Genomic DNA, 16576 nt, shown 5'->3' with positions numbered 1-16576 from the left:
ACCAGGTTAAAGTCCAACAGGTTTATTTGGTAGCACGAGCTTTCGGAGTGCTGCCCTTTCATCAGGTGAGTGGAGGATTGGGTTCACATACAGGGCATTTATAGATACAGGGCATTTATAGATGCAGACTCAATTTACAAGATAATGGTTGGAATGTGAGTCTTAACAGGTAATCAAGTCTTTGCCCAATCCTCCACTCACCTGATGAAGGGACAGTGCTCCGAAAGCTTGTGCTACCAAATAAACCTGTTGGACTTTAACCTGGTGTTGTGAGGATTCTTACTCTGCGTACCCCAGTCCAACGCCGGCATCTCCACATCATGGCTCCCACCGACACACTTAGAGAGAAGGAATCCACAACTCCTGAATACTGCCCAGTGACTCCTGCTGGATGTGGATGCTGGGTGTGGCAGTGCATGACTCTCTAGAGTTGAATGAAGAAAGTTAATTTCAGAGATGTACCAAATGGTTGCCAGCATCCATGAATCCACACCCGTTCAGAAGTCAACACATCCTTAGTGTTGTAAGGACTTGTTCTTTATCTCACTAAGAGCTCTGGAGCCGTGCATGGTTGAACATTAATTGTTTATTGGTAACACATAATCGTATACATCTCCAAGTTATAGCCCTCACTAGATACAATTCCACGCTGGCTTCTGCTCGATGACTACTGTTCTCAGTCCACTATCCTGTGACTCCCTCTATTATTTTCTGGGTGGTATTGTTTCCAACATTAGCCCCATATTAACCTTTCCTGTGCAGAACTCCCTTGTACTACAGTTAGTAGAGAAACTCCATCAAAAGGGACCACTCAGAAGTTTGGTGCATGTCTATATTTGACCTGGTAATGGCATATTGAAACTGTATGCTGTGTGTAGCATCATGTCTGTGTTTCACTGCTGAATCTACAGTGTAGCCAAGTTGTTAATAGTGTGGGTATTTTATTTTGCAATACCTTTGTCTGGTTACTGTTTCGTTGATTGCATCTGCATGGCAAACATATTTTCAAATGTCGTACAGCAGTTGATTAACAGCATTTCTGTTTATAAGTATAGCTTTCATGCAAAACCTCTGAAGAGAAATTGTGTGAATGAGTCAATCGACATTTTTAAAAAAGTTTATTGTTGGCAGTTGAAGGAGACTTTTACAACTAATAGACATTATAAAGATATAATGGTGTTATGGACTTGGTCTACCTCCAACTTCCAAACCGATTGTGAATACAACAATATGCGTCTATGAAGCAATCTTAACTTTTTTTGGTTCAGCACAATCTTTCTGTATATTCAATAGTACCAGATACTGGTATAACACTGATATAATTATGAATCTAAATTATACGTTTTCCTTAGCGATTTGACAAAATTAAAATTTTATTACTTCATTAGCAGTCATTCCCAACAGATATGTAAAATTAAACAAACATTACCATCACCATTTCTAGGCTGACGATCACCGTTGATGAACAGGAAATGGTTTTAAAGGAACACAATTATAGACATGTAAAATTAACTCTATCTTGTTAAAATCCATGACTTTACAGTTACTTGAGAGATGCAGTTTGATTTTCAAAAAAGGACACTCACTGATAACATAAATCAGTGGTACACTATACCACCCTCACAATATAAATGGCATAAGACGAATATTGGCAAATATACTCAGATTATTGACAAATATGTTTAAAAGCATTAAAATGTATCCCAATGTGACTAATCTTCAACTGAAAAATGACATTTGATACTGGTGCAGGTAGAAATAGGAAGACTTATTAGATTCTGCGCATTACAAACAAGATGGTTATTTGAAATACTGGCAAAGCATGCAGATACTCATTTGTTATAATTTGTAGAAATACATTAACTCTGAAAAGATTATGCCAGGTTTAAATGATCTAACCTTCATTCTAGACCTCTTGATTTAAAACAATCATCTTGTGTAGTGTTCAAGTAACAGACTAATATTACACTTCAGATGATACACTTCAAACATACTTATGTAACCTGGGAGGATAATAAACAACTACAATTACAGTTGGAGATAAAGTTAAAATAATTGCTAATATTTAACTGGTCTGCACTGGCATTTTTTTTAAGAACCAGTAAATAAGAAATTTTAATATTACTTCTATCAATCATTTATGTTTGTAAAAACAATAAATGCCCTAAGTAATATTTGAAGGTGGACAAGGAAGTGTCTTAAAGAGGGGAAGTAATTTCTACTTACATCAACTAATTACAGACTTGATAACAGGGTGTTGTACTGAGTGGGATCGTTACTGGGTGCTTACCATTTAATATCTACATAAATAAGCTGGATTCATAAATTTAATGCAAGTTAGCCAAACTTGCAGATAAAACTTAATGTGGCGAGGCCTCCAGTCTAATTTGACGATGTAGCCAACTAACCATGGGGGAACTTAGACAATTTTGGAATTGTGCAGAACTATGGCAAGTGAAATCCACCAAGAGGTGCAAGATGTTACACATTGGAAAAAAAAGGGGACCAAACTATTCTGAAATTAGAAAAAAGGTTTGTGAATGCTATTACACTCAATAGTTACCATATCCAGTTACTGTAGAGTGGCAAACAGAAAACTAAGCTCCACTGCCAAATCAGTGGAAAAGTCTGAAGATATGCCAAATGTGTTCAATCCTCTCTCTGCTCATCTGCTTGGATCAGAGGAATGAATTTATAAGCAAAACATTGATTTTTTTTAGTTTCCATGAACTGAGTATGAGATGGTCTAATATGGGCAGACACAATATTAACTGGAGTAGAAAAGCAGTGTCAAAGCAAACTATAACTGCAGTGCAAAGAGGTATACATACAATCTAGTAAAAGGACTGTTGTTACAATGCACTTCTTAATGCAAACAGTAATTGCTACATGAAATGGTCTTCTTAATAAGGCAAAATTTCTGTGACAGTGACATCACAAGTGCTGATGGATGAAATAGTTGGATGAGTTAAATGGTTTCCCTGATCTCTACGTATCTTTGTCTCATTTAAAACTGGCTCTAAAGGCTCTAACCTGTCTAACGGATACCGGGCAAGCAATTAACATTAACTAGTGGGACCTGACTTCTGAGGCTCCACTCCCCTTCTGAAAACTATGATCTTAACCTCGCCTTCTGAGGAGGTGGGAAAGACAACCGCACGTAATTAGCTGATCGAGCTCTTATGTCTATATAAACCAGATGTCAGCACCTAAAGATGTTTTAGCCTTCCTAACAAGATGACAAATGGAGAAGGCCTCGCTTGGTGACGTAACTCCTTTCATCTGACATGCTGCTTCCATCTGCTGACTAGCCATCACTTCCTGTTGATTTTGGGTGGGAGACAGATGGGGCCTATGCAGATGCTGCTGGATGTTAAATTCTCCAAGGCCTTATGTTGCTGAGCTGAGATGGTTTGGCACCTGCATCAGCACCCCAATGCTTGTGCTGACTAGGATTAAAATTGGGGCTTTAGCTTTCAATATTATTTCACAAAATTAAATGTTGTAAAAGATAAATAATCAGTAACTGTTAAGGTACAATATTCGAAAAAGAAATAATAAATCTTTTAAATGCGGATGTGATCAAGTTAGTTTGACAGTTTACACAGATATATCACTTTGAACATATCAACATGTCTGAATGACTTCAAATTTGAATTTAACTTTCATACAATTTAGTTGTCTTAGCAGCAGGGTTTGGGCAACTTATAATCCAGTTATTACATCATCCTCCTAGACAAACGTTAAAAAAGTACCAACAAAGAATTTGCCTTGTATCAAAATCATTTAATATGTACTATTTTCAGCATTTAACTGAAAAATAAACATATATAAAAATATACTCTTCCAAAACTGGGTAAACATAATAGTAAAAAGGGAAAGTACAGGAATTTTAAAGTGAGTGATAATGGGCAGGTTATTCTTCCCGATAAGAAGTTTGTTTAACGGTACTTATAGAAGTTCCAAAGCACTGTCACTGTTTCTTTTCCTCATTAGATTACTGTAACTGGAACATTTGAGCTTGGATTTTAGTATCCCAAAATAGTTGCAATGGGTGTGGGATTTGCAAAAAAAGTCTTTTGGTCTGGAATTTTGAATTTTCCCCAGGAAAAGTTCCAATGCAATCTTCCCATGGATGAAAAGAGGCTTGGGTTAGAATTGGATTGTGATCTCGCCACAAGGGTCACTTTTGATGGATCTAGGGGAGGTTTTTTTTCCATGTCTCCCAATATTTGCACTGGGTTGAGCCGTTTATGGAAGGGTTCTGAAAATCTGCCTTGTTTGCTTGAGGGTGGCGTGCTGAGGAATCAGGAACATTTTCACAGCTAAGTGTTAAATGTTTTGACAACATTAAATGCCATTATTAGATCCTATAAGTTAGATGTGTTTTATTGTAGTCATTGATCATAGGGCTCAGTCCTTCAAAGGTAAGCTGACCATAACACTTACAAAATTCTAATCAATGTAGAGTTGTATTAGAGTACTTTTTCCATTGGACAAAGTGCTATTAAGCATTCAAAACTGAAGGAAACCATGCTTGGGAACTCTAATGTCACAACCTGAAGTGATTTAAATGTGCACAGTGGTTTAAATTTGTAAAAAAATTGGACTTCAGCTTTAACTTAAAGATTCAAAAAATAGCGGCACATCAAGATTGCTGTGATAGAGCTATGTAGCACAAGTGTTGACAGTCTCTTTCTGTGGCAGGTTTGTAAATAGGCTAACAATGTCGTATAAGCACATATGCCAGATAAGTAGGCCATACATCCCAACAACTGGCTGATCAAATCAAACAACATGTTCGGCCATTTGGTTGAGGCAGAGTATAGACCACTCCATCCACCCGTGCTTGCAGAACCCAAACAAAGTGTCTACTGTTTGATGTGATTCTGCAATTGGGCTGCACTTGCTGAACAATCATGAGTGCGCTATTAGCTACAGTAGCAACGAATTTAAGATAATCAGTTGAGTTTTTAACATGGCTCGTTTATGCTTGCTAGAAGTGACATACAGTCACATGCAGGGATCTGTTCCCTGCAAACAAATGTGTTCAAGCCTTGTACCTTTTTGCATTACTAAGAAGCATAGGAAGCTTACAGCTTCCCGTTCGATTCTCCATGGCAATGCCTCAGTGAATCAGTGTTGACTTGCCAACCAATCAGCATCCCTTTTCTCCTGTGATATAAATTGCTGTGAGTGTTTGAAATTTGGCATTTTTACACTTGTCCTGATGAGTGCAAGATGAAATGTGTTGGCAAAATGAATCTCTTTTCAGCAATATTCAAGATGTTTATTTATTTTTACAACTGACTAACTACTTGAGGGGATTTAGCTCTTTTTCAACCTACTGCTAAGCTAAATAACTAAACAGTTTTTGAAACCCAGCCAAACATTCATAATGGGCTTAGCTATCAAAAACATCACAGCTCCACTGGAGTCTACTGAAATGGAAAGGGCAGATTTTTGTCTTCTATTTCAGAACACATCACCTATCAATCAGGAATTTCAGAAGCAGGTGGCAGTTTCCCTTTTAGTTCCCCACTTGAGATAGGGTTTCACCCTTGGTTCACAACTCCCTTGAGGTGCTGTCAACCATGTCTACTTATGGAAGGGCCCTGACTCCACAAAATTGCTGCGGTATAGTTTGAACTGCTCAGCCCTGCAATGGAGCAGGTAAAGTTGAGAGCGTTGCCTGCGGACTGGCTCTCCATATCTATACCCCGCCCTGGCAAAAAACCTCTGGAAAATGGAGTAGGGGTGGGGACACTAGAACTGAGCTAGATCTGCCACTGTTAAAGAGCTCCTGAGTCAGCCCAATTCAGAGAAAATCTAGGCCATTACCTCCAATGTTACGTGCTGCAGGCTACATCATGAACCCTTCATTTGAAGATAGATGGGAAGAAAAGAAAGTAGAACTTTCCTTTTGAGTAAAAGTCCTTTCCAAAAATGGACCTTCGCAATTCAGTGCTGATTCTAATTTTAAAGAGAGATCTTTTTTATGCTTGGACAAATGTTAGAATTGAAGGAACAAAGGGATGGCTCCATTAAATGTCAAGCAGAATGCAGATTTTACATTAACATTAATCACGGGCAATTATTCTATGCTACTTTCTCACCAGACTTTAAAAAGATGCAAGAAGAGAATGCAAGCAGAATCAAGTTAAAAAATCCACATAAGGGAGATATTATCAAATAACGTGGAAAAGAAAAAGCTTTTTGGCACTTCACTGGCACTATATGTTTATGATCCAAATGTGAAAATAATCAGTTCCTCAATGTCAGCATCTACTGTCCAAAGGATCAAGAGAGAACACAGTGCCTTCGAGAGTCAGTCCCATTTTGAACCCCTCCTAGAAAATAAAAGAGAAGGAAATGGATTATAATTAGAGCAGATACTTGTGTTCAGCAACAGGCAACGCAGCATTTAAAAAATGAACAGCACTCAAAACTCCAAAAATAACCCACATCATTCTGTGCCATGATCGGATTGTTTTGCAATGTCAGCTTTACTTGTCAAACTGCGAATGGGATCTACTTCAAAGAGCAAAGAAACGTACAACACATCAATCATCAATCACGTATATGTAGGAGCTGAGGAATTCATATAAAAGCCTGATAACAACTGATGTGTAAAACAAATGATAACTTCTCAGGGATTTTAACTTCTTCGAATTGGAGGTAGGCAAAAGCAAAGCGCATTTATGAGAGATCATCATGAATAAAAAGTTACTAAGACCAGCTATTCTCCTGTGTATTTTGGGATCTGAGCCTTGTCCAGCTAATTCAATCAGTGGAACAGTTATTTAAGTAGGCCCCAAAGATAATTTGAGGCTAATTATTGATGGGTATTTCTAGCTGCTTGGTTCATTTCTGTACTATCTGAGCATTCTTTACATGTTAGCACAAGACCAAAGAAAACAAGAATTAACTGGGCTTCTATCCATTTTTTGCATATCTTTTAGACAAAGACTGCTGTTTTGTACGAGACTTTGTTTTTGGACACTAAGAGTGGTTTACGTCGTGAAGTGGTGAGAAAGTTCTGGAACATGCTGCAAGAGGACCTCCAACTGATTTGTGTTCATGTTGGGCCTCTGCCAGTAAAAGTGGCAATCCCTTGAACATGTGTTTCTTCCTGAAAGTTTCCAATGGGCAATTAATAATATTAGTCAGCTTGCTTTGTAATGATGGACACAGTTGCGACTGATTTAGAAGCAGGACATTGGTGGACTCATTGTCACCACCATTTGTCCCAGTTGCTTCCCTCTGTTCTGGCCTGATTCAAGTCATGAAAATCCGGCACTTGGTTTCTCTTATAGAATTTTTTCTTGTGAATAGCTGTCCCATGTTCTTTAATTCTCACTGAGCTATCTTTGAAAAGACAGGATATTAGGGGTGAAGATTGAAGTGTTTACAGATTGGCACCTTCTCAGAGTTTGCCCTTTAAAAGATACATCTCACAGAACACTCGTTTTGCAGGTTTGTTAAGCTTTGATGCCTTTTGCACTGGACTTTATTCATCAGTTGATCAGGAATGGAGAAATAAGTGGAAGAAGAATCATTCAGCTTATTCTTGCAGAGTTCTTGGCAGCTAATTTAACAGCGACATTGGTGGTACAGCAGATTGTCAGAGGAATTGTATGTGGCAGGGGAAGCCCAAAGAAATAAGAAGGGAAGGAAATGACTTTCAAAATAGCATGCAGTCATTTAATATCACATGCATGACCTAGTAAAGTATAGCGGAGGGTATGTCCCTGTCTATATCAATGAGGATGAAGTAGAAATGGTCGAGATCTTCAAGGTTTTAGGTGTCCAGATCACCAACAACCTGTCCTGGTCCCTCCATGCCAACGCTATAGTTAAGAAAGCCCACCAACTCATCTACTTTCTCAGGAGACTAAGGAAATTTGCCATGTCCGCTACAACTGTCACCAAATTTTACAGATGCTCCATAGAAAGCATTCTTTCAGGTTGTATCACAGCTTGGTATGGCTCCTGCTCTGTCCTAGACTGCAAGAAACTACAAAGGGTCGTGAATGAAGTCCAGTCCATCATCCAAAGCAGCCTCCCATCCATTGACATTGTCTACACTTCCTGCTGCCTTGGAAAAGCAGCCAGCATAATCAAGGACCTCACGCACCCTGGACATACTGTCTTCCACCTTCTTCTGTCGGGAAAAAGATACAAAAGTCTGAGATCACGTACCAACCGACTCCAAAAACAGCTTCTTCCCTGCTGCCATCAGACTTGAATGGACCTACTTTGCAGTAAGTTGATCTTTTTCTACACCCTAGCTATGACTGCAACACTACATTCTGCACCCTCTCCTTTCCTTCCCTATGTATGATATGCTTTGTCTGTATAGCGTGCAAGAAACAATACTTTTCACTGTATACTAATACATGTGACAATAATAAATCAAATCAAATAATAACAATTTAAATGCTAATCAAAATTGCTTCCAAAGATATTGTTCAAATATTAATACTGCATCAACATGAAGTAAAATTCAACAATCGTATCTTACATGTTAATGAGTAGGAACAATTTGGCATGTGGAAGATTGTATTCTGTATAGACAATGGCTGGGGAAAGACATGAAATTGTAGAAGCTGCAAACGACAAAGCATTGAAGCCGGAATTAACTGTGGACTGCACGTCAACTTAACTGAAGGAGAGATGAAATCATAGAAACCCTACAGTGCAGAAACAGGCCATTTGGCCCATCGAGTCTGCACCGACCACAATCCCACCCAGGCCCTACCCCCATATCCCTACATATTTACCCGCTAATCCCTCTAACCTACACATCTCAGGACACTAAGGGGCAATTTTTAGCATGGCCAATCAACCTAACCCGCACATCTTTGGACTGTGGGAGGAAACTGGAGCACCCGGAGGAAACCCATGCAGACACGAGGAGAATGTGCAAACTCCACACAGACAGTGACCCAAGTCAGGAATCGAACCCAGGTCCCTGGAGCTGTGAAGCAGCAGTGCTAACCACTGCTGCCTACAGGGCACAGTTCTTCACAGGGAAGAGGATCAACAGGTCTCCAGGATACTGGAATCATTTAAGAAATGGCTGAATGCTATAATGGGTTGCTTTTGGAGCAAGGTGAGATGAAATAGGCCAAATGGTCTTGGTTATCCTAACCTATATTAGAGGCTTTGGAGGTCAGTCTTTTTTTTCTCATCAGAGGCATTATAAACAACATGAGTAGAATTAATCCCATTAAAAATTATATCTCGTATAAATGAGTAATAATTCAAGATACAATGTACCAACCATCGCTGACGCTGCTAGGCAGAAAGGCAGGCATAAGAAAAGGATAAACAATTATTACAACACAATTCAGTAAGATTGAAAAATGTTAAAACTATATAATTAAAAGCACACTTTTAGCTAATGGAAAATAATCATAACTCATCATACAATATTACTTATACCTTAGTTTGCAAATAAAGAACTAACCTTTGAGGAAGTCTAATATCTAATTTTGAAAGAATATAAACCTGCACAGCTTAAAGAGAAGGCCTCATCATCAGTGCACTTCTTTAAACCAGGCACCCTCTCTATGTTCCTCTGCCAAACTAAAGTGGGATTTCTATCATATTATATACAATAATCACCCAGGGACAGGGCATTTTTAAGAAATGTATACCATGTGTGCTAAAGCAATCTCCAGCATTCTACCACTTAAAAAAAGATGTAGGCTGAGATTTCTGGCAGTGCCATGGTGAGATCCACCATGGGGGGTGCAGTGGCCAGCCCAAAGTCCATTGACTTTTGATGGAACCAGAAAATCCCAGGCTTATTCAGATAGCATCTTTCAATTTACTTCAAAAATATCTGAAAGTCATTTTCAAACCATGAATTACTTTGACTATTATTACACAAGTAAAGATACAATTGTATATTTTTGATGAGCAGAATTAAACCAACAAATGGCAAGATCATTGAAACAAATATGGTTTTAAAAAAAATAGCTTCAAGCCACACCAGACCAGAAGCAGGAAGTACAATTTGGCCAGCATGAGGGAGATGTGTGCGTGTCAAAAAGTGGAACTCCGTTTTAAAAGAATGAGAAATATCATACTGAGTGGGACATAACATTTTCCTCATTATTTATGTACTTGTTAATGTTTAATTAAAGTAGTGCAGAAACTAACAGTGGGCCAGTTATTATAAAACAGCTATAACACAACTGGATATTAACATTCTGAACTATCAATACAAATAAGCATGCAAATTCATTCAAGTAGATGATTTGTGAATAATCTTGAAAGGAAGTTAGCTTCCATTAAGCCCATGTACCAGCCACTGCCAGAGCAGAGTGAATTCTAACATTTCCTAGTAGATTCGACTTGGACTGAAAAAAGTGTATGCTTTAGATTATACTTTCTCCTAACCACGCCAGCAGGCACAGAAAGCAGTTTGGCCAGTGCTATTTTATGGGGGATGAGTTTGCACATACTTCCTGCTGATACTCAGTTGCCAAACTCGACTGAAAGTTGAGCTTCTGTGCTGAAGCACCATGCAAGAGGGCTCATTTTGGTGTCCATCATACCCCTTTGTGCCCTAAAACAGGGTATAATGGACTGTGAATATTGGCAGAAATCCATTTGCCTGATTTACACCACAATATGTTTCATTGTTAGATGTGGATGAATGTTTGAAAGCATGTAGGAAATTCATTACCTTACATCAGCCTCCCAATGATCACAGGATCTCTCCCCTCTGGGATGAATCAGCAGAACCATCGACTGTAAAGACACCTCCAACTACAGGGGCTTAATGGCCAACTGTCTGTGTTCCCCATCATAACGCCACTGAAAGTGACTGCAACCTCAGGATGTCAGGCATGTGTGGATTAGCACGGAAACCCTGAAGTTGTCATCTTTCACCCAGGGCTCTGCCACAGACTGCACTGCAGGCTGCTTCCCTGGAGTCACCAATCATTGTAATCAATGACAAGTTTGCCACCCCAACATTGCTGTTGCCAACCCAATAAAAATTACACTGTGATAACACTTGATGACCAACAGAATGGGCCATGTAAACACATTTCATATTCATGGAGTGCAGTTAAGTGATCAATTAAGAGGTTTTTAAATTTTGTTTTAAAACTGTAAAAAAAACTTTTTTCTCAATATTTTAGCTTTTACCTTCACCGCATGCATATGCTCAAAAATGTATTTATGTGAAATTTCTTTAAAGTAATTTAATTTCGTGCTTTTTATTCCCTGGTTCGGTGCCTATGGAAATCTTTAAACATGATTGGTAGCAGCTTGGACATTATTGCAGCTCCATGTTGTGAATGCTGAGTGGAGTAATTAGTTAGAGTATCACTGCACACCGATAGAGGTGAAATTCTCACCAGCGGGATTGCTGGAAATAAGCAGTGAGCCTCTTTACTTCGCAACTGACTGAAAACTCTGAACCATCGGAGAGAACAACATTGGAAAGAAATCTCCAGCAGTTACTGCTTAACCATGAAAATATCTCTTTGAGCTAGCCTCATCTGGCACATAGTCTAGATTTTAAGTAGATGTGAAGACAAATGCATATTGCAACCACAAACTGGATGCTGTGAGTTCCTTTTAGTAAGCCTCTAAGCTTCTCAAAAATTCAGAACATATGTTCCTTTTCTCAAAAGTTACAACTGGGTGGTGAGTGTCTGGAACAAGCTGCCAGAGGTAGTAGTAGAGGCAGATACAATTTTGTCTTTTAAAAAGATTTAGATAGTTACATGGATAAGATGGGTATAGAGGAATATGGGCCAAATGCAGGCAATTGGGATTAGTTTAGGGGTTTAAAAGAAAAGGGCGGCATGGACAAGTTGGGCCGAAGGGCCTGTTTTTCCATGCTGTAAACCTCTATGACTCTATAACTTAAAGGTCCATTGTTATTATTATAAAGTATATGCTCTTTTAGTTACACTGCTTGAGATATTGTCGTGATTCTTCTTCAAAAATAGTTCACAGCTAAATTGCTGATTAGCATGCAGTCTACTGCCGTGTTGACATATTCTCATAACCTCCCATACTCCAGAGTATTGGCACTTGTCACGTTTAAGAGCTGCAGAACATAAATAGGTCCACTCGCTGGTATTGCTTCCAGATCTGAATTTCAACTTGCAAAATTATGCTCTCAATGATTTTTTTAAAAATACAAATTGTTCAATGCATCAGTCACCTGCATTTCATCCAGCTTGGACTGAATGTCTGGTGGAAAGTCTCCCCCACCCGAGATGAAAGGGTCAAAAGGTTCAGCACCAAAAATATCTCTTCCTGCAAAGGATACAATAAAGAATAATTTTAGCGTTTGTCAAAACCAAACAAAATCATCACATCACATGGAAAAATTGATGATCACCATCATTCTTACATTTGCTGATCAAACTTACTGACTTATTTTGTCGTAAACAATGGGTGTTTTGGACTAACCGCTGACAGCTTCGGAAATTCTTATCCTTATTTTTTTGATGCAAAAGTTGCAGAAACAAATTACTTTTGAAGCTTAATTTGACTCTATCATGGGGGATGTAGAATTTATTTAAACACTCTGCATGTGCAACTAGCCCAGAAAGAAACTTTGTCCCCTTAAAAATCTCAGCAATTTCTGTTAGTTATCATAATCCAGTAACTTGTACATTTCACTGCTAACATATATTTCATTGAAAAACATTTAAACTGATAAGAAAATAAATATTTCAAATAATTGAAAAATACAAGAGGCGGGTTAGGTGTTAATGCAGTTTAAAAAACTCACTAGTCTCAGAAGATCTAACAGGTAAAGGAGGAAGTTCTGTGCCATTACTGGATGGTGTTGGTAAAAGAGGCGATGCTGGTGAAAATGGAACCATGTCAAATAGATCTGTACTCGGAGACTGAGGCGCCATTCCTCTCTATAATTCAAGCGAAGCAAGACATTAGCAGAAACGTTAAATAATGACCGCTACCAAACAACTGATTTTAATTACAGGTAAATACATAATTAATCCTCAATATTTTATGACAAACAGTGCATGCTGAAAGCCTTTACGAGCAGTATACACACAAAGCACGACTCCAATAAAACTCAAAACATTCTGCATCTTGATGGATGAAATAAAATGCACAGGAGTAATGCAGCATTTTGTGGGTATAGAGCAAAAGTTGAGTTATATAAATTTCCACTCAAAATTGTTTTACATTTTGAGATTCAGAAATGTTCTGAGGAAGACTCTCTAAGTTCTTACGAATCTAAACCTAATTGGTATAACTTCCTTTTACATAGAGTAAGATTGGATTTATCCCCCTTGATCCCTAAAGCAGTCAGTCCAGTTCAGCTTTCCATGTGTTAGGCTCACAAAAGCTTTTTTTTTGACAAATTATGTGCTAAAGGTCTGTGGGAAGACTGAAGGTAGGAATTTTCCCAACGGATTTCGAAACACTAACCTCAGGGTCAAAAGAGGATCAGAGACCTGCACTGTGTGAGGAACAGTCACCCGGCAGCGACTTTGCCTGAATTGGTCAATTAGTGGCCACCTGGCATTTTGCTATCAGATTAAGGTCGGTGGACAGGCTTTCTCACGTGGAAGGTCAATAGGTGGCCCTCCAGAACTTAAGGGGCAGCAGCTTGAAGTTCTGAGGGCAAAATTCTGAACGATACGATTAAATCTTAAATTTAGAGCAATGCCAGTGAAAAGTCAAATCAGATAGTACTTGTTCATACATAGAGTAGCATCAATCTCTCCCCAAGTAGCTGTAGATATTGTGTCAGGTGAAATATTTAAGACTGAGGAAGGCTAGATTATAAAGGAAAGTATACAGAACAAAAGTGGGTAAATAGTGTTGGGGTACACATCAACAATGATCTGTCTGAAAGCAAGCACAGGATCATGACAGTGAACGGCCTACATCTGTAGGAATAAAAACCCACAACAAAGTTGCAAAACGTACATTTTCATGGAGAACCTTTACTTGTCAGTAATATTAAAGGATTAATATATATAATCACCTTCCCTGGAGCATTCTATGATACAAGAAAATCTCAAAAACAGCTTGGTTCTATTTAGCTCAGCAAAAGCTTTTTGAGAAATAGAAGATATTTAACCTCGATATCCTTCCATATTATTGTAGTGTTACAGATTATATCTCTGTATACAATCAGGACTTCATTTTTTGAAACTGCAATTTCCCAGAGCAGCAGCAGATTGCAATGCTAACTCTCAGGTGCTAAAGTGAGATGGTATTGACTGCACAGTTATTGTTACTTTAACTCTTCATCGATTTAGAGGAGATGTACTTCTAGAAGACAGAATTGGTGGTCAAATGATATGTAAAAATAAACAGAACCATTTTATTTTTTAAACAATAATCATAGGTTTCTCATTTTAAGACAAGTGATGGAGAAATATCAGGAAGGCCAATGCAATATAAAAATTGTTTTCATAGATCTATAGAAGGCTTATGATCGGATGCCTAGGGAGAGATCCTGGAGATGTGTCAGCATTTGTGAAGTCCCTGAGGAGTATGCGCGACTATTACAGCACATGAATAAGGAATGCCAGGAAAGAGGAAGGAGAGATATGGAGGAGAGTGAGAGGTTCAAAGCCAAAATTGGATTGCACCAAGGATGGCCACGGAGCCTCTACCTCTTGCAGATTGTCATGGATGTTCTAACTAAGCAAGTTAGGAAGTGCCATGGTCAATAATGCTTGCAGATGACACGATGTGGTTGGAAGGATGAGAACATAATTGAGTATCTGCAAACTGGAGAAATGAGGAATGTGGGAACATTGAAGAAAGCAGCCAAGAAGAGATTGAAATAGCAGATCACCTGCTGCAAAGAGAGTGAGGAAATGTGGTGAGGCTGTGATGGAGATGGGACTGCCAGGAAGGAGAACAGAAAAGCTTAAAACCAGATGGAAAGAAATTTAAATGCAAGTGGCATTGGAAAAGAATAGGGTGACAGACAGGAGAACATGGAAAAGGGACGGTTAACCGGCATTGTGGCAATGCAAAGTAAAATAGGGGAAGGAGGTGGACAATGAGAAAGAATGGGGTGGGGGGGGGGGCACCGAGGAACGGGGGCTGGCGACGACGGGGAGGATGAGAAGGGGAATTATGAAGGCATGAGAGACATGAGGAGGAAAAGAATGGGACATGAGGGAGGCATGGGTGAGCCAAGGAGGAGGATGAGGGTGAGGAGGCAGAGTGAGTGAGTGCAGATGAGGTTGATAAGATTGGAAAAGTTTGGCCTTTATTCCTGGCGAGGAGAAGGCTAGGAGGAGATTTGTTAGGGATGTGCAAAATCACGAGGAGTCTGGTCGGCAAAGATAGGGAGAAACTGTTCCCACTTGTAAGAGGATTGGGAACGAGAGGGCATAGACTTAAAATGATTTGCAAAAGAAACAATTGCAAGATGAGAAAAAACTTTTTCATCCAATAAGTGGTTTGGGTCTGGAATGCAGTGCCTGGAAGTGTGGTGGAGGCAGGTTCAATTGAGGCATTCACGAGGGATTAGATGAATACTTGAATATAAACAATCACGAAAAAGGCAGGATCGTGGTCAAAATGCTCATGGGCCGAATGACCACCTTCCCTAATGTAAATATCCCCTGATTCAGATTTGAGGAGGCTGAGGAGGAGGACGCTGAGGAGGAGGATGAGGAGAATCATCGTAGATTCCTTTTCCGATTTGCCTCTTTATCTTTCCTCCTGGGATTTAGGTAGTGATTTAGGCCAGTATATAGACTGACAGTATTACAACAAATGGCTATTCTCCAAGTGGTTTGAAGTAGGACCACTTCAAACAATTAATGTCAGTCGGCAATATGGCCACAGGAACCATCGCCTGATCCTAACTTACCCAATATTCACAAACTAGTTAAGAGGATCACAAAGTAACAATGAGTTTGAAATCCTCACTAATTCTTCTTCATATTTTGGTGAACTTTAGCTCAACTATGCAGTGTCACCAAAGTTCACTAACTTTATGACAGAGAAATTAAACAGGGAGACTTTCTGTCTGCAATATGTCAGTTCCACACTGCGCTTTTACCAACTGAACTAATAAGTTATCCGGCAAAAAACTCTGCAGTTGAAAAATATCTAAAAACAGAAAATAATTAATAACCAACAGTGGCTTTATAATTTCCCAATAACACTAGCAAGGATACTCCTGCATAACTGGTCATTGTTGCTGTAACAATAGTAAATAGTAATTGTGCCCCTTTTAGCCTCTTGCATGGCAAAAGATGGCTGTGGTAGCCAAGGAGAGACTCTGCAAAGTTCAGGGCAACAAAATTATTTGAAGTTACTCAAATACTGAAATATTACATAGGTGCCACATAAAAGAACTTAGAAGCTCCAACTCAACCTCAGGCTTCAGATCAAATAGCCATTATGTGCTCTCAAAATAATATTTAAGCAAATGGCACTAGCTGCTATTTCTACATTAATGGTGCAGTGACATTATGGAAGGAACAGGAGTATTGTTAAGCACAATATCCAAAGGTTGCTGTCCAAGTTTCACTATCCTCCATTTGCTTTGCAACAACAGTTGACAGTGGCTGCCTCACCTTTAAAT

General features: G+C 39.0%; 1 protein-coding gene across 3 annotated transcripts in view; it reads right to left on the bottom strand.

The window, feature by feature from the left end:
• Positions 1 to 1106: 1106 nt before the first annotated feature.
• gulp1b (GULP PTB domain containing engulfment adaptor 1b) overlaps positions 1107 to 16576 on the bottom strand; it is a 297575-nt gene continuing 282105 nt past the window's right edge. For all 3 annotated transcript variants that reach the window (XM_078228542.1, XM_078228545.1, XM_078228544.1), the window contains 3 exons: positions 12773 to 12908; positions 12197 to 12291; positions 1107 to 6350 (listed from right to left, as the gene is read on the bottom strand). In XM_078228542.1, the coding sequence (XP_078084668.1) occupies positions 6279 to 6350; positions 12197 to 12291; positions 12773 to 12908 (303 nt within the window). In that variant the 3' untranslated portion in view covers positions 1107 to 6278. The remainder of the gene's footprint in view (positions 6351 to 12196; positions 12292 to 12772; positions 12909 to 16576) is intronic.

This window comes from Mustelus asterias, chromosome 14 (genome assembly GCF_964213995.1).
Source record: "Mustelus asterias chromosome 14, sMusAst1.hap1.1, whole genome shotgun sequence".
Lineage (NCBI taxonomy): Eukaryota > Metazoa > Chordata > Chondrichthyes > Carcharhiniformes > Triakidae > Mustelus > Mustelus asterias.
This window is presented reverse-complemented; position numbering and strand designations above follow the sequence as displayed.